Genomic DNA, 16111 nt, shown 5'->3' with positions numbered 1-16111 from the left:
CTACACCCGCAAACCAAAGATGAAAGTGCAGTCGATTCCGCTTTCACGATGGACTATTGAATTTTAGCTTTTGGCTCAATCAGAAAGATGAATCAAAGCGTTTCTGCATCGAGTATCGCAATTAAAAGAATGGACTGGTTATTGGAGTTTGGTTGCAGCAGTGAGGGCAGCTTGAAGAGGAATCCCCATCACAACCCAGATTTCTGGATTGATGAAGAGCAATACGGAGGAGCTGTTCGACATGTTTTCCGATCCGCGACTGATGAGGAAATTCCTTTGTTCAAAGAACGAATGCAAGTATTTTTGCGAAGCAGGTGAAGTCCTTTGCAATGTGAGTAACGTATGTAGCAAGATCTACTGAAAATTGGTTCCTAATGCTATGCTACTCAGGAATTTGGAGGAAGCTTTGTTACTTTTCTTCATTGAAGATGCCAATTTATTCGCAGCAGGCCTGGTCAACCTGTTCACCAAAAAACTTTGCTTGCTCTGAGTGAGACAAAGCTCAATGGAAAAAATCGAGCTGTGTGGCGCGCTCGGGTCCTTATTTACAGATCTTTGGGCTTGCTTCAATGGCAAGACTTTAAAAAATTTAATGACATCGATGAGGTTACACTATGTTTGCAGGTGAGAAACGGACTCATTATTTGCAACAATATTAGCCCTCTAACCACGTCCCTTGAGCTATCGCATTCCAAAATGTACGCCAGCTTAACTGCTGATTGTCTCGCATTAGAGAGCCATATTCGTACGATACAACCCCATCAGGCTCAACTGGGAAACAGAAGCTTCGCAGCACCGTATCTAGTGTGTGGAGCTCATCAAACGTGAAATTGAAAAGCGCCACCCGAAGTGAAAGCTGCTGGACGCAAAGGTGTTTTTCTTCTGAAAAAAATACGCCAAGACTCCAAGCCGGAATGGAGACTGCAGAAGGAAAAACCGAGACAGAGAAGCCCCGAAACGTACGGAATAAGTGCCATTTTTAATTGATTTCTTTCTGTACGATACGATGAAGAACCTACAACAGGAACACAACGAAGATATCCCTCATCACCGGACTCAGAGCATTTGGTACTGATTACTTTTTGGTTCTTTATCTTCTTTGACGGCATTCGAGTATATTAAACCTCTTAGTGTTTGGATATGGACTTGAACAGGTCATGTAGCCCTGGACACACAACACATGCATCGAACTTGAACTAGAAAGATAGATAAGTGACATCGATGGTGTTATTCTAGATAGTTATAGTACTGATTACAAACCTCATACAATACAATTTCGATTCTGATATTTGATTATTGGACTATTATGACTCCCAAACAGGGATAATTGCTGTGTTGTATAGTAAAAGGGTATCAGATTTTTCTAGCACCAACTATGCCACCGAACAGTCAAGAACATCAAGCAAGCGGCTTGTCAATCGAACGTGATATCCGCTTTCCATTCACGAAATCCTCTTGACGATCTTCGCTCAACCAATCCAATCCTGCATCATAGTGCCCAGCCAGGCCAGGGAGGCCGCCGTAAAAATTTCCATTGTTAGAACGAGCTGTCGCCATGCCGTTTTACACTAGGTAAATTTCACGCCTCTAAGAGCCGCATCCTCCTCATCAAGATTTCGATAAGAGTTACCTTCTTCATCTTCACCATCCAACTCCCCGCATAGGGAAATATTATCAAACCCATCCTGTCCATTCGCCCACCCCTGTTCCATGATGATGGCAATCCATTGATCTACATCATCACGATGTTGTCGATCGTTGGAAGTCCAGAGCTAGTCAAGGGCGGTTTGGCGCATCTCGGTAAATGTTTTCTTGTCCATCTTTTGGGCATCGGCACTTGCATCATCCATTTCTTCGAGGGTGCTGGGCTCCACCGTATCGCGGTGCAAGGAAGTAAACAGCGACAGCCATGGCATAGACTAATTACTTGAAGTCGTCATCATTCCCGGCGGGTTTGATAGAGACGATAGGCTGCGAGGAAATCCAGAACCTCCTCGTCCACCTCTTCCTCATCTACTGACATGCTAGACGCATGAAAAGAATAGATGAAACTGCAGGAAAGATGAGAGGCGGTAATGTTCTAGAAATCGGAGGACGAGACCAAGTTGTAGTTCGTGGAGCAGGAGTTGCGAGAGTCTTGCAGATTGTTCGAATAGCGGCCATTGCCCATGCCGGAGATCCCGGTACAATTGTTGATTTAGTGATACCCCTTGGATGAGCCGTGATGGATTTCCTTGGGGATTCGGATGGTGAGTTGAGCTTGTTGGCTACACTGACGCTTCTTTTCAGAGAGGTAGATTTGGAAGGTGTATTTTGTAGACCGCGTGGTGTTGGCGCTACTTTACTAGGTGATCGTGTAAGGGCAGCGAGCCCTTGGTGGGTGTAGTTTGTCCGGATGCAGCTCGAGATGGTGAGCCAGCAGCTGATCCACTGGCTCAGCGACTTTCACCGTTGATCGTGCCGAAAGAGACCTGTCAAGCCATGCGTAGAGTTTCTTCAATGCGCCGCGGTGGGCATGGCGGGTGTCCGAGTAGTAGAGGAAGTCCGAGAGCGCGAGTCAATCTGATTGGATTCCCAGATTGGCGTCAGCAGTGATCCAATAGATACCTGTGAGCATACGAGAAGGCGAGCTGCGTGGCCTCCTGCAAGCAATTCCGGCGCAAGCATAAGGACGAGCGATTTCTTCCTCCGGCTTCAAGCTACTGGAGAGGCTCTGGGACTGCGCGACGAGGCTCAATGGGAGGTTTAAAAGCTTCTCCGGGTAGTCTCCAGCATCTGTCGGAACCAAAATCCCCAAAGCTTGCTCAACTGGTCGGTTATTCATCCTGGCGATGTGCTTCAGATCTCAACGGTCTTGTGAAATGCGGAGGTTGGCGATGGATAACAGTGTGGTATTGGTGTACTCGTATACAAGAGTAAGAGGGGGTTCGCCGAGAGTATATCAGCAAAGTTCGAAGGGTTGTCTGTGTTTTCACCTGGAATTGGAGACTTCCAAGGAATAAACAATTGACAGTCTCAGTTGGTCTTCTCCGACGCCACGCCGCATGTCCATGACTAATCACGATATCGCTGGGTCAACTTTTGAACTTCCTCGCAGTCTCTTTCTACTACGTTAGAAGAGTAGAACTCGCAAATATGTCTGTCACAGTAGGTAGACACTTCGTGTATGTTTTCGGGCTTCTTGTGCTTTACAAAAAGGGTATATTGCTTCAACAACGGCTAACACTTGCTTTTCACTAGCTGCACACGACTCAAGGCGACCTCAAGGTCGAGCTATTCTGCGAAGCAATCCCCCGAAACTGCCGAGAACTTCTCCGCCCTCTGCGCATGTGGCGCATACAATGATATCCCATTTCACCGAATCATGCCCGGCTTCATGATTCAGACGGGAGATATCTCCCTTGGCCCCGCAGGAAAACCCTCTGCCTCCAACAAACCCATGCTTCCCTTCGAGGTTCCGAAAGGTGGCACGTCTATAAATCACCTTTCGGCTCTGAACCAAGAGGTTGAGTCTCCCTGTCTCCGTCAGAACGAGCAGGTGCGGTATCCAATGAATGGCTTACCGCCCGGTGAAGGGGATAAGGACGGCACCGAAGACTCGAAATGCGACAGGCCTGACGATTAACGGTAGCCAATTCTTTATCTACTTTAGTCCGGCGCCACATTTAGATGGCAACAGTACCGTCTTTGGGAAGGTTCTTGGTTTGGGCGCTCAAGATGAGGTGGTGATGTCTTGACCAAGCTTGAGAAGGCCAATGTCAGGGTTGATAAGAAAGGCAAGGTGTCGCAGCCCAAGGAGGGAGAAGAGTCGGAAGCGTTCCAATCAATCATGTCACGATGCATGCGAACCCATTTGCGAAGTGAGAGACTGGACATATCGTTATTTCAACCCTGGGGTTAAGATAGGAGGGTCCTTATGTAAGAATTGAGTTCGAAGTTGTGCTTCGCACCATCCTTCTCTGGGAAGGGACACCAGCTATGTAATTTCTGATTGAAAAGTTCACATACACCCATGCAAAATTGACATCACTCAATCCATCTCAGTGAGCTTGGAAAACTCTAAATTGACCGGAAACTTGGCTGCCAACTCAATACATAGTCGTGTACAGTCTGGTCATGCTTTTCTAGCTTCTCTGCCAGGCAAACTGAAAGTAACAAGAAATGAAAAATCCCTGCCAAATCGCTCGCAGCTGGAACACAAGAATGCTATATTCGGAGGAAGGATATACTACTGGACTGGTTACAAAATCAAGGAGAGAGATATCAGTATGAGTGCAATAATTTATTTACTAGAGTACCCAATGAATTCTTTTATCTGCCAAAAACACAGGAAACTTTCTTAGATCATTCCCACAGCCGTCCCCTCATCGCCGGATATCTAAAAATCTGTACATAGTACCGTCAAGACGCCATCATGCAAAGAAACACTGAAATCAATCGCGTCATCATGAAAATGGATATAAAGTGGAAAAAAAGCGGAGTCGGTAAACATCATGGAGCAGACTTGGATCATGACTCTCTGCTCCTGCGCATCCTCCTCGTAGCCCTCGGTCTTCATGTCCTTAAGGCTAAGGTCATCCTCCCTCCTCAGTCGTGCGTTGGTACTCTTCAATAGTGATCTGGGGATCCGCAGGCAGGTGCGCAGAGATCCTGGACGTAGCTGTTGGCCAAAGGATCGGCGAGGGTAACCACGAACTGACCACCGAACTTCTCAAAGTCACCATTGATAGCCCCCTCGAGACACGCGAGGATCGGTCCCACTTGGCCTTCTCAGTGGACTCAAGACTGTCACCACCACCGCCGCCAATGTCGAAAAGGTGGCCCTTCAGCCTGCCTCGTACCTCCGTGAGCAGACCCTCGAGGGTAGTGAATCGACCGCCGAGGGTACCAGCCTGGATACAGATCTCGAGTCGTCACTGTGCACAGCGCAGGTATCAGACTAAAGAATATCGCGAGAAAAATGAACCTCATTCGTTCACGGTCGAAGTGATAAGCTTGCCAAGCTCAGGAACTTCTCCGCCAGTCTTGACATCGGAAGAGCGCAGTCCGCAGTGCTCGCAGACGTTGCTCCACAGGTAAACCTCCTTAAAGTAAAAATGTTGACCTTCTCCATGGGCAGCTCGAAGGCTTGCTGCAACCGGGGGACTCAGCGGGAAGGCAGTATTATTTGCCATCCACAATTTCCGAATCGGGGTCCTCGGCTGCGCCGCATCGGGGTCGGCTGCGATTCCAAACTCTTCATTCTGCTCATGGGTACGGTAGTAAAGCGTGGTGCGAGTACTTATTGCCACGGGCCTGGGTGTTGGGTGCGATCCAGGAGTTACCAGCGGGGTCGTCCAGGGAGATCGTGAAGGGGAAACCGGTACCGTCAAGGTAGCTCTAGGCTATCGATGAGAGGCTGGAGGGCATCGTGGAGTTCGGGGGGTCGCCTCTTGGTCGGGCAGGCTGATCATTGGAAAGACCTTCGTGGATACGCTGAATGGCGCTTTCAACGTCGGTCAAGGTTCCTTCGCGTGGAGCTTCAATTCCGAGTGAGCGATGGTGGGACACCTTGGTCGGGATTTGATTAACTGTCTCTGCATATCATCCTGGCTCTCGACCGTCAGGGTGTACTTTGCGCCTTGGGTCTGGACTGAATTGGGAACATTGTCAGCACTTCGCTTGAGTTGGAAAATTTGAGAAAATTGATCACGTACTTTGGCCGACAGCCTTGATCGAGTTGTTGGTAAAGTGGCATGGTGGACATTCAAAGGGATCGAGAATGATATCGCGGAAATAAGGCACGCGGATGAGAAGCAGACGGGTAGTTCCTCTCATGATCGACTGGCGATTAGTATACGCAAGACTTCAAAATCATTTGTATTGCGCAGTCAAGACTTACATTCTCGTGGCAGTTCATACACATCGACTCGACCTGCATGGGGCCGAGATCCTCATCGTCGCCTTCTCCCTTTTCACGATCCCCGTATATCTTGAACTGCGACTCAACGGCATGTCGAATTGCGACTGAGCCGTGGTCTTCTCGTCGGCGGACATTTTGTGCTATATAGAATGAAAATGTAAATGAGAAAACAAGAAAAATATCCAGTAATTTCAGTCAAAAAGAAGGAGAGGAAAAAAATGAAAGTTAATTGGAGAGGTCCAAGTGGCAGGATTTCGTATCGCGAAAGGGTCTCCCGCGGCGGAACATTCCTTTTCGTTCTGCGGTGGCGGGGCTGAGGGGACACCTGATTAATGCATGCCCGATGTCATACATTATGTAGATCCAGGTAGAAGCGGAGTATATGAAGTGGAAAATAAGAAGTAAATCAATTTTTTTTTTTAAAAAAAAAAATTTTTGTGATTATGCATATGATTCAATCTTTTTGCTGAGGGAACAATAATGGTCGGCTACATAAACGCTGGTGAATAGGTAACTTGAACCCCTTTCTCTAGATGCATAGTAGTTAGTTCCGGTTTATCCCAATAACTGAAGAAAGGAACACTTATCGAGGAAAGAATGGTCCTCTCCACCGAAGTAGAGAGAACGGTGATTGAACGGCCGTCTCACGGTACTATAATCTGCTCCCCGTCATGCCAAGTCAAACAGAGATTCTACTCCAGCAGCCACCAGCAGCTCCTTGGTAGTTAAGATCAAAGGCGATTCTATCCGTCACTCTAGGACTCACGCCGGATCAGCTCCGATTGAGGTCACATAGCTGAGTTATGGTATGAAGGAACATGAATAGTGTGGACAAGCCAAAGCTTAGATCCTCACTCGAGAGAGGTCCCATACTACCCTGGTTAACGCACGCATGCCAGGAACGACGAGACACCGCAGCGCGGACTGGTCCTATATGAAGATATAGAAAGAGGATTCGGGAGAAATGAATGCCTTGGAACTGAGCGAGAGGCCACGGCGTTGTGTGAGATCAATTTAAGAGCTCTACCGACCAGGAACAAGACCAAAAGAGTTGAAGAAAATATGGAGATCGAGAGAAAGCTGTAGGAAGATCAATGCAACACTCTTCCTTCCGCACACCACAGAAGCAAAGCGTGATTGGGACTGGCCTTGACGATCAGCCGAATCCAAGCTTGCAGAATCTGCATTCCCCTCGGGAACGTTCAAAGCTGCCAATGCGTGTACACCGCGATTTGCCAGCAAGCCCGAGCCAGTTTCTTATGTGTGGTACAGGTACCCTCTGGGACGGGTTTTTGTTTCCTCCCTGATCAACCGCGAATAATCACAGGAGGGCATTGATGAAGCGAACAAAGAACATCCAGGAAAAAACCGCTTCCTTCTTCCTAAGGAAGGACAACGAACATAAGTTATTGTTGTTGTAGTCGACGCCCATCAATCAATTCGCAAAAAGTATTCACGAAGAGATGGTTAACACAGAGGGTCTGGATCTTCCGCGGTAGTCGAATCGATGGCGGTCGCCTTAAAACGAGGTGCCTAGCTGCTGGAAGCTCAGGAATTGCGATACTGAAAGAAGTAAAAGAAAGGTGCAAGATTTCCAGGAATCTTCGTTGTGGGAACACGCGCTGGACGGGCGACAGCTTTTGCAAAACAGAGTCGAAAAAGAAGCGCAAACGAACCATGTCAAAAAACAGTCAAACTTCGCATGGGGAAATCCATTGCCAGGCCGGAACGTGCCAACAGTCCAAAAGCATTGAATTGACTCAAGGAGCCATGGAAACGGACAAAATAGAAGGACCTCGCGGCATTCTATACTGCTGAAAATGCCTGGAACAAGTTCAGGAGATAATGGATGGTTCCTGACGAGTGGATTCTTTTAAATTGTCGTCACAATGCTGTGTGTAATGGTCACTGTTGTGTTCTAGGCGCCGCATTTCTGATCCATCTTAGTTGATGCCCTAGGCATTCCAATACCGACCATCGCAATTCAATTCAATCTGCCGCATTGTCGGTTGATCCTCCAAAGGGCAGTCTCATACTGAGGTACCCGGCGCGTTCCACCCCTCTTTCTTCAATGGCAACGATCATTTGAAGCATAGGTTGACCATCCGATTTTGACCAGCACGCAAACTCATGATTGGTAGAACCGACGCATGGCCCTTGTGGACACTTGCATAGTAAAACCGTCTTCTAAACCCCGAAGAGCTCTGGCAATGACGAGCAACTTTCGCGTAATTAATCCATCATAGATAAATTGCGCTAATCGTGGTACCCGGCGTGCTCTTTCTCTGTGAAACTGTTGCCTCGAGAGACAAGACGACTGGATAAGTCTTAGGGTTAGATCCCAACATCGCCCGTACGACATGATCGAGCTCGATTGAACATAGAAAAGACGTTCTCGGTTGATAGCCGGATCAAAGAAGGACTCGCTGTACTTGTATGCCTTGGATGGCTAGAAACTTGGTGGCTCCACATCCTTGAAAGATGGGCCGAAACTCCGGCGCTGGTAAACAAAACGTTGGGTGCAATGAAGATTGTATTGCTTCAAGCAGAATCCATGTTGGTTGATAGACAGAGGCCTTTCCATTCTAATAAAAACGTCCTTGGGCATGTTGAAGAAAGTCGGGTTGGGCATTGACTGTACACAACAAAGGCAAAAGAGACTCGCCGAGAGCTATCAAATGACGCGCCGAGGCGTCTGTCGCGACGGGTGAGCACGTGATGGACGCGCTTTATGTCATCTCTTATCGATATTACTAATCAACGATTGTCCCGCCAAGATGACGTATCATTGGAGGAGCATTTCTGATGAGGATTGAATTCACGTCACGATGGAATAAATGGCGATTAACTCGATCACTGGTCATGATGGGAGATCCAAGACAGGTCCGAGTGGCATTTGACAATGCCAACGCATTCTTGAGCCCAGTCCTGAGTCGAGGTATCGTAACGCAGTTCGTACTTTATGCCGACTAGAAGCTGATTCGAATTTAAGATGAAATACAAAAGTATCAGGGCAAAGGGTTTGGTAGGTATATTCACTCAATCTACGAGGATGCAGGTGCCGATGATAGCATTAAAGGAAGGGCTGTCATCAGTCAATCATTGGATACCCTGAGCCAGATTCACACAGCATTTACAACGCCCTGGAAGATCATGATCTCAATTGATAGCACCTGCTGGCGAGGGAGAGGATCCAGCCTTGGAGGATGCAAGGAGACGTCGGCTGCTGCATGCATTGCTGGACTTGGTTTCCCTGGAGGGGATTTATCCATCTCTTTCATCAGGCGTTTGATCCACTGCAAGAGAGAGTAATCTCAGTTCTGCCAGCTGGGGTGATTGCCAAGCAAAGGTACTGTTCCGGCGAGTAGCAAGCCCCACGATGAGCTTCTCCTTCGCCAGATAATGGGCGTTCTTCTCAATATAATGTCGGATTCTACCCCGAGGCATCCAACCCGTCATAAGAGCCGCATCTTGAGTGACATCATTAGTGGCACAGCGGAGTTAAGCTTTCAACCCAAATGTTTCTTCGTCGATGGACCAAGAAAAATATAGGCTCGGGTTTATGAAGATCATCGAAGAGTGCGTTGTCTCGTAAATGCACTTGTACATGGACCTTGTTATTGACGTTCTGCAGCACACCCAGTGTCGCTCTTTTGCCGATGTTATCAAACTTCCTTCAGTCAAGATACAACGAATTGGTTCAAATCCACGATATCAGGTCAAATTGCACGCGTACCGCTACGGAATGGCGGGGTCTTACAGACGATCATGTTCATTGCATCTCAGTTCGCGCCATCTCTCGGCCAAGAAGCCCAAATCGAGCCTTCAAACGGGCCCCATTTCACCCTACAAGCCATTATGCAAATATCTCGGTTGTTATCCTCCGTTCCACAGGATATCGGACCTACCCTACTTTACAACCATAGCTCCCCAGCTACTCACATTGCTGGATGGAACGGACCTTGATTTGAAGAAGACGGCATCCTACGCTATTGGCAATGGAATTCTGGGGAAACGTGCTTATGGGGCCCAGAAACCATTGGACATTCAATATTTGTGGAGCCAAAATATTTGCCGCTTTGACTGCTGAACTGGACGATAAATTGTCCCGTTGGCTGAGACAGTCTGCAGAAATTGAAACTTCTCCGCCAATCAAAATAGAGGATCCAAGCGAAGAAAACATCATTGTGAACAATGCAATGATCGATATTGCGGTAGAAAGGCTGAGGAGTCTCAGCCCTTCAGCATCCGAGATCCGGGCCTTGTCAAGAGAACCATTTACCTCTATCCTAATTCCGCTTTGGGGCTTGATATGCTATGCCCAGGAGAAACAACTGGAAGAGTTGCACGGAAAGACGTTGGAGCTTCTTCAACGTACTTCAGCATACCTGGTCGGCGTGCAGCCCCTCAGAAAGCTTGTTGATAACCTTCTCTGGGATGGGGGTGTCTCCTGGACTTACGCTATGGATCGACGAGAGGAACATTGTTCTGTTCCGAAGAACGAAGCAAAAAGATGATCAATCGAACATTATTCGCCTAATCGACTCTTTGCAGAGTCGCACGGAAACATTCGTCAGCCTCCCTGGGCACTTGATCCCAGTGGCGAGGAACGCACTGGTGATACTTTTCCTCTATGTCAGCGAGAAGTGGTTGGTTCAATCCACCACTACCAGCGGAACGGCGAAGTCTGCAACCATTGGCGAGTCAGAAAACATCATCCAGAAACTTGTCAGTGCCAAAGTTGCCGAGAAGACTGCTGGACAATTTCAAAGACACTCTGTTCGAGGCTCCCTGCGGGTTTTGGAGCTCATAAAGCATCTTGTCGACGGAGAGTTGAAAGAGGCTTGGCGGCCAAGCATCAGCCAAACGAGACGAAAAGGGCAAGGTCCTTTATCCCTCCCTCGCCAACATCGTTCCCGAAGACGGCAATCAAGCGCAAAATGCATCTGAGAATGAATCATCCGAGTCCTCTTTCACGGCATCCAGCCTTTTGTCCACCGTTTTGGCTTCCCCTGAATTTACCACTTCGCCGGACACCCAGCTGCCCTTCCAAGCTATCAAGGGGCCGCTTAGATGAACTCATTCCTCTACTCCCTCCCGCACTATCGAAGCCAGCCACTACATCATCCATGCTGGTTGAAATCCAACTCACACACCCAGAGCATGATGAAACAAAGCCAGCGGCACCTCATCTTGCCGATCTCGATATACATCGTCAAGCGTTGACAAATCTCAATTCTGATCTTCCCCCGTTCAAGCAGAGGGTTTCTCGCTGCTTTCAAAGCTAGTTTTGCAAGGGTCACCCTAGTACTTGACATTCCATCAACATTGACGTTGCTATTATCAATCATCACAGACACCAGCGAGTCAGCCGCCAATGAAGAATTCATCTATTTGAATGCCATCAAATTGATAGGACCTTTTGCTCGCGTCATCCTCGCACCGTCATCAAAACTCTAGCCGAAAGCTACGCCGACAAAGCCGAGCAAAGAACGCTGGATCAACGCCTTAAAATAGGCGAATCTCTTCTCCGAACCGTTCAGGACCTGGGCGAGGCGCATCGTCCGGTGAGACGGCTAAGATCTTGGGCGATGTCATGATCACAGTGGCGGGACGACGTCAAGACCTGAATCGCAAAAGGAGCGAAAATCACAGCTTGAGAAGAAAGCGCCGGAGAGAGCGCGAAGAGCGGAAACAGAGAGAACCGGCCATGCCTGAGGGTGGAAGTTCTCCACGGGACCTACAAACCCAAATAAGGATGCAGAAGATGAGGACTCCGATATGGAATTCCCAGAAAAAAGCGGCTGACGCGGCGAATATAGTCGCTGCCTGGGCTGCAGGTGCATCATCGGATGATGAACCAGATGACTTACGTGTTCGCGCATCTGCATTGCCCATACTTGCCTCAGCAGCGCAGGTGAATATTCTCGGCTTGGGCCCTGGGATATTGTCACAGGCAGTTGATTTAGCCTTGAAGACACTCACCCTCGAACAATCCCTGAAAGTGCCATTCTCCGGCGTGCCAGCGTGGTCCTCATCCTCGATATCCTCAAAGCACTCGAGACGGCCCGTGAATCAAGACGAGGCAAAGACATTGGATTTGGGTTCCTTTAACGGATACCTCTACCGGCTTCGATGTGCAAAATGCTGATACTGATGCTCCATCTACCATTGGTAACATTCCTCACATGCTACGGACGCTGGGCTATGTAGAGAGCCGAGAACAGACGTCATTGTTCGTGGGCATATAAGAGCTATCATTGAAAGTCTGGAGGCTTGGTTGGAGAGTCTCTTATGTGGGGAATCGGTATGCAATCCGAGGGTGATGAACCAAGACTAGAACTGGAGGGATTCTATCGCTGGATTAAGTGTTGATCCTATAGCTGGGGGATATGGGAGACCGCGATTGAAGAGATCGAGTAGTTCTTAATTTGGAAATGTCTTCCTCGCACAAAATTTGAAGTTTCTTGCTCTATTGTGGGCTAGCTAAAATTTACGTCAAACGAGGAGGCGAGAACCAAATACGAGGAAACAAGGAGATGACATGGGTTGAATCATGGATCAGAGCAAAAATCAGAAAAAATTCATATTTTCATAATCGAGATACATCCACGCAGAACTCCGAGTACAAGTGTATTTAATAAAAGTACAAAACGTGGCAAGGAATCTTGGTGTGAGAACTTTTCAGTGCGTTCTCTGGCCATACCACGATGGCCACGGCCCCTGTGGCCGCGGCCTCTATGACCGCCCCGACGACCCGACCCTCGGCGGTGGTCTTCGCCGCCTTCAGCAGAAGCCATTTGAGCAGGTGGCACACTCTGGTAATTGACGAATCTTTGCTCCTCGTTTAGATAGAATTTATTTTCTATCTGGAGCAGCTCACAAAATTCGGCCGTCTGTAAATTGGGGTATTCCATGGGCATAGTGGGAGCTGGATGTCGCCTTGTGGATTCAATCGAGGGGCTGAGCAAGTGAAGTTGAAAGGAATATTCATCATTCCTTTCTTCTCATGTTCTCCTCAACCCACTTTTCTTCTTCCTGTATGCGAGGAAGATAGGTTTCCCGCCCAGATCGGCAGGTACTTTCGAGCTCTGGTCACCAAGCACAAGATCTCCAGCAGATACGCGGGTGATCGCGAGCCATTCTCTGTCATACTGAAGACGATATGGGTGATGATTATCTGTGGCGGTTTGGTCGGAGACGGGAGCAAGATCCAACAATCGGAAGTACCGATCGTGATTGTTAGGTTTATCAAGGGCCAGGAACTTTGTGAGCTTGTTCTTGATGGCGGGAGGGGTGATCCTCCGGGGGCGTGGGCTTTCCTTCGCAGGAGGAGGAGCAAAAGCTGCTGGGAGTTTCGTTCGCAGACTTTCGATACAGCTTGTCCGACAAGGGGGTATTCCCTATCTTTATTCCAAGAAGGCTCGTCATCGGCGCCATCGCAGCCGTGAGTTGGGGGCTCGGGATTACTTTTATCTTCTTCTGGGGCAGGCACTGGTTCAGATTGCTTGAGGGGTGTAGAATTTTCCTGGGCCGACTCGTTGTTGGAGTCAAATCAATCTCATCGTCATTTTTTACTCGTTTGTTGGCATAAACGAGGGAATCCTGCTCGAATACAGCACATTCGCCCGATGATGCTTTTTCCAGTCACATCAACAGCTGTGGCGGGTCGGTCGTCGCTCATGCGGTGCATCATTATGCGAGGGAACTGCTGCTCGCGAGTTCTGAGATCATTCTCTTCAAATGAGCCCCAGGCGGCGATCCGCTCGCCGTGCTTCCGTGCGCTGCATTTCCATTCTCCAAGTTGGCATTATTGAAAGTCTCGGCGATGGGGGAAGGTTTCATACTTTCCGAGGGAGTCATAGGTTCCACGACTTCACACCCCAGGCAGCAGGCATGTCTCGACTCGAATTAATCTTCTTGGTCTGGATGTTGTCGTGAGGAATTACCGCAGCAAACTCAGTATGGAGATGTGCTGAAAACCAGTATGAAGGACGCAGGCGATCAAGCACCTCACGGGCGGCCGCATTTCCAAGTCTACCGTGCTACGAATCTTCTTCGAACCCTCCTTTCTTACGGAAGAGCTTTTTGTAATCACCACAGTATTCGAACTTGACGTGGCCAGTCGTGGGAAAGACCAATGTCAACTTGGGTGCGAACCTGGAGAAGTTTACGAACGTCGAGTTCGCGGACATGGAAAACAGAATGCAAATCTTCAGGGCGGTACGGGATACGCTCATAGTGAGGCTTCCGGTAATCACAGCCCTTCCAGATACCCGACATCCCAGCGATACGCAGTGGTCCGAAACGAATGATGCTAGCGGCGCCAAGTAGTAGATGTTGTGGGCAATCCAGCCACCATGGTACAGTTCAAAGAGATGATTGCTTGCTTCATGATTGCCACCACAGAAGATGGTCAGATAAGGGGCCTGCCGCTGGCCACTGTAGTACTCATGGTAATCGCCCATTTTGCGATATTTGGAAGGTACCGAAGACATGCTGCATCATCGGTATTTCGAAGTGCCTATCTTAATTAGCTTGTATATATTCACCAAATGAGGAGATACTCACCTGAAAATCACCACCGATGATGACAAGATCAACGTTGTCCCAGCCGCGTTCAGCTGCAGCGCGAGCAATATCCTCGTAAATTTGGTAGACAGTGGCCCCATTTATGCAGATCAGCCTCGGATGAAAAAGAATCGAATACAGCAAGCCCGGAGAATGATCGAAATCTTGAACATACACAGCCGACAGTCACCACCCGGATGCCTGAATCGACATTGTCGTTCAGGAGAAACAAGATCTAGAACAACGGAATACAAAGATGAATCAGGAAGCTCTGCACTACAAACGTCGTTGATGGTGAAACAAGTGGGGATTCCAGATGGGAGAAAAGAGTGTGACAAAAACAAAAAGACAAGAAGGGAGAAAGAATAGGGAAGAGTGGCGGATTTCCTCCGGCAGTGAAGCAGCAGTGAATGATGTGAAGTCAAGCGGAAAGAGGAAAAGGCGACGGTTGAACAAAGTCGGCGGGCTTTGGCGGTTCTGACGCTTTGGGAGGTTTAGGAAGGAGCGTCGCGAAAAAAACTGGCAACCGCCTGTTTCCTCGGGGTCGCTCCTTCCTGTTACTACTCACCTAATTGACGATCGCCAAGGATTTGCTTCAATGTTCATGTTTTAAGATCTCCGCACCTACACTCAATTGTTTTATATTGTCGATATCGCATAATGCCTCCTTTGGAGTCTTCTCATTTGCGATTCCTTGAAGATGCGGCCAATCTGCTGGGAGAAGCAGCCCGTCAACAACAGCGCATCTGCTGACGGCCCATACTCATATACTCCATAATGAGTTCAAGTCCTTGGGCTCACACCAGACCAAGCATCACTGTGCAGGATGTGGGAGATCAGGACACGTAAATCTTCCAAGCTCGTCAGGGTGAAGCCTAAAAGAGAACCAAAAGCTTTAAGCCGTGATAGTGCTACAGTCTACAAATGCGGGAGTTGCAATCAACGTGTTGTGATTCCGCGTAAAAGGTCTGCGCTAAGAGGTCCATCTAAGGATTCTTCTCGTGGTACTACAACTAAAGCTACAGCTCCAGCTGTATCATCAACCCCTTCTCCTGCGCCATCTACACCTGCGATTTCTTCGAAGCAGGATCTTCCTCCAGCTACAGATTCTGTGGCAGCTCACGCTGAAAAAAGTGCAGATAACCTTAAAAGCAAAAAGAGCCAAAGCAGTAAACAGGGAGGCTCAAGCTTTCTTAGCCGCAAAAAAGAGCTCTCAGTGCTTACTTGATTTATTTGATTTTTTACAGTGAAGCATCAAATTTCTGCTAATCATTTTTCCGGGCGCGGCTCTTGGATGCGGGCGAGTGTTGCTGGACCGCGGAGCTTCCTGATTTCGAACCACCACCGCCAGCTTTGGCGTCGATCCCGCGACCTTGAACCAAACTCCTACCATTCGAAATCTACTACAGCTTACCGAATATAGCCTTGCAGACTCGGGATAAAATGTCGGTCTCATCTCACACGACGAGGAACACGATCCTCAGGCGGACGAGCTCCGCGAGACGGCCCTTGTTACTCTTGAAGCCTCGATTAGCTCTTGCAATCAGCAGATGCAGCCATCTCTAGCCAATACCACCCAGGCCGCCCTCAGATCCCTCAAGTATGATCCTAATGTTGCCGAATGAAGATGACGAAGAA

General features: G+C 48.5%; 13 protein-coding genes across 13 annotated transcripts; 7 read left to right on the top strand and 6 right to left on the bottom strand.

Annotated features, from left to right (window-relative positions):
• Window positions 1-129: 129 nt before the first annotated feature.
• On the top strand, window positions 130-318 carry N7469_003263 (uncharacterized protein; the record flags this gene model as incomplete). Its single annotated transcript, XM_056642183.1, has 1 exon — window positions 130-318. One exon carries the CDS (start codon window positions 130-132, stop codon window positions 316-318), a length of 189 nt encoding a protein of 62 aa, XP_056504677.1.
• A 1250-nt stretch (window positions 319-1568) lies between these two features.
• N7469_003262 (uncharacterized protein) lies at window positions 1569-1843 on the bottom strand (the record flags this gene model as incomplete). The annotated part of the gene is made up of 2 exons (XM_056642182.1): window positions 1569-1703; window positions 1745-1843. 2 exons carry the CDS (start codon window positions 1841-1843, stop codon window positions 1569-1571), a joined length of 234 nt encoding a protein of 77 aa, XP_056504676.1.
• A 170-nt stretch (window positions 1844-2013) lies between these two features.
• Window positions 2014-2824, bottom strand: N7469_003261 (uncharacterized protein; the record flags this gene model as incomplete). Its single annotated transcript, XM_056642181.1, has 2 exons — window positions 2014-2372; window positions 2608-2824. 2 exons carry the CDS (start codon window positions 2822-2824, stop codon window positions 2014-2016), a joined length of 576 nt encoding a protein of 191 aa, XP_056504675.1.
• Window positions 2825-3135: 311 nt separating this feature from the next.
• N7469_003260 (Peptidyl-prolyl cis-trans isomerase-like 3) lies at window positions 3136-3625 on the top strand (the record flags this gene model as incomplete). The annotated part of the gene is made up of 2 exons (XM_056642180.1): window positions 3136-3164; window positions 3241-3625. The coding sequence occupies 2 exons, from the start codon at window positions 3136-3138 to the stop codon at window positions 3623-3625; spliced, it is 414 nt and encodes a 137-aa protein (XP_056504674.1).
• Window positions 3626-4339: 714 nt separating this feature from the next.
• N7469_003259 (uncharacterized protein) lies at window positions 4340-4558 on the bottom strand (the record flags this gene model as incomplete). Its single annotated transcript, XM_056642179.1, has 2 exons — window positions 4340-4378; window positions 4400-4558. 2 exons carry the CDS (start codon window positions 4556-4558, stop codon window positions 4340-4342), a joined length of 198 nt encoding a protein of 65 aa, XP_056504673.1.
• Window positions 4559-4574: 16 nt separating this feature from the next.
• N7469_003258 (ZPR1-type zinc finger protein) lies at window positions 4575-5920 on the bottom strand (the record flags this gene model as incomplete). The annotated part of the gene is made up of 5 exons (XM_056642178.1): window positions 4575-4892; window positions 4980-5379; window positions 5551-5632; window positions 5697-5823; window positions 5882-5920. 5 exons carry the CDS (start codon window positions 5918-5920, stop codon window positions 4575-4577), a joined length of 966 nt encoding a protein of 321 aa, XP_056504672.1.
• Window positions 5921-8767: 2847 nt separating this feature from the next.
• Window positions 8768-9454, top strand: N7469_003257 (uncharacterized protein; the record flags this gene model as incomplete). Its single annotated transcript, XM_056642177.1, has 3 exons — window positions 8768-8857; window positions 8909-9210; window positions 9247-9454. 3 exons carry the CDS (start codon window positions 8768-8770, stop codon window positions 9452-9454), a joined length of 600 nt encoding a protein of 199 aa, XP_056504671.1.
• Window positions 9455-9509: 55 nt separating this feature from the next.
• On the top strand, window positions 9510-9868 carry N7469_003256 (uncharacterized protein; the record flags this gene model as incomplete). The annotated part of the gene is made up of 2 exons (XM_056642176.1): window positions 9510-9600; window positions 9621-9868. 2 exons carry the CDS (start codon window positions 9510-9512, stop codon window positions 9866-9868), a joined length of 339 nt encoding a protein of 112 aa, XP_056504670.1.
• A 32-nt stretch (window positions 9869-9900) lies between these two features.
• On the top strand, window positions 9901-10852 carry N7469_003255 (uncharacterized protein; the record flags this gene model as incomplete). The annotated part of the gene is made up of 2 exons (XM_056642175.1): window positions 9901-10387; window positions 10416-10852. The coding sequence occupies 2 exons, from the start codon at window positions 9901-9903 to the stop codon at window positions 10850-10852; spliced, it is 924 nt and encodes a 307-aa protein (XP_056504669.1).
• A 646-nt stretch (window positions 10853-11498) lies between these two features.
• N7469_003254 (protein required for cell viability) lies at window positions 11499-12053 on the top strand (the record flags this gene model as incomplete). Its single annotated transcript, XM_056642174.1, has 1 exon — window positions 11499-12053. One exon carries the CDS (start codon window positions 11499-11501, stop codon window positions 12051-12053), a length of 555 nt encoding a protein of 184 aa, XP_056504668.1.
• An 856-nt stretch (window positions 12054-12909) lies between these two features.
• Window positions 12910-14400, bottom strand: N7469_003253 (lariat debranching enzyme C-terminal domain-containing protein; the record flags this gene model as incomplete). The annotated part of the gene is made up of 2 exons (XM_056642173.1): window positions 12910-13250; window positions 13980-14400. 2 exons carry the CDS (start codon window positions 14398-14400, stop codon window positions 12910-12912), a joined length of 762 nt encoding a protein of 253 aa, XP_056504667.1.
• Window positions 14401-14431: 31 nt separating this feature from the next.
• Window positions 14432-14686, bottom strand: N7469_003252 (lariat debranching enzyme; the record flags this gene model as incomplete). The annotated part of the gene is made up of 2 exons (XM_056642172.1): window positions 14432-14588; window positions 14664-14686. 2 exons carry the CDS (start codon window positions 14684-14686, stop codon window positions 14432-14434), a joined length of 180 nt encoding a protein of 59 aa, XP_056504666.1.
• Window positions 14687-15133: 447 nt separating this feature from the next.
• Window positions 15134-16098, top strand: N7469_003251 (uncharacterized protein; the record flags this gene model as incomplete). Its single annotated transcript, XM_056642171.1, has 3 exons — window positions 15134-15203; window positions 15262-15689; window positions 15943-16098. 3 exons carry the CDS (start codon window positions 15134-15136, stop codon window positions 16096-16098), a joined length of 654 nt encoding a protein of 217 aa, XP_056504665.1.
• Between the last annotated feature and the right edge of the window lie 13 nt (window positions 16099-16111).

This window comes from Penicillium citrinum (genome assembly GCF_028827155.1).
Source record: "Penicillium citrinum strain IBT 23319 chromosome Unknown utg000002l:1.0-3833315.0:1.0-3834789.0, whole genome shotgun sequence".
Lineage (NCBI taxonomy): Eukaryota > Fungi > Ascomycota > Eurotiomycetes > Eurotiales > Aspergillaceae > Penicillium > Penicillium citrinum.
This window is presented reverse-complemented; position numbering and strand designations above follow the sequence as displayed.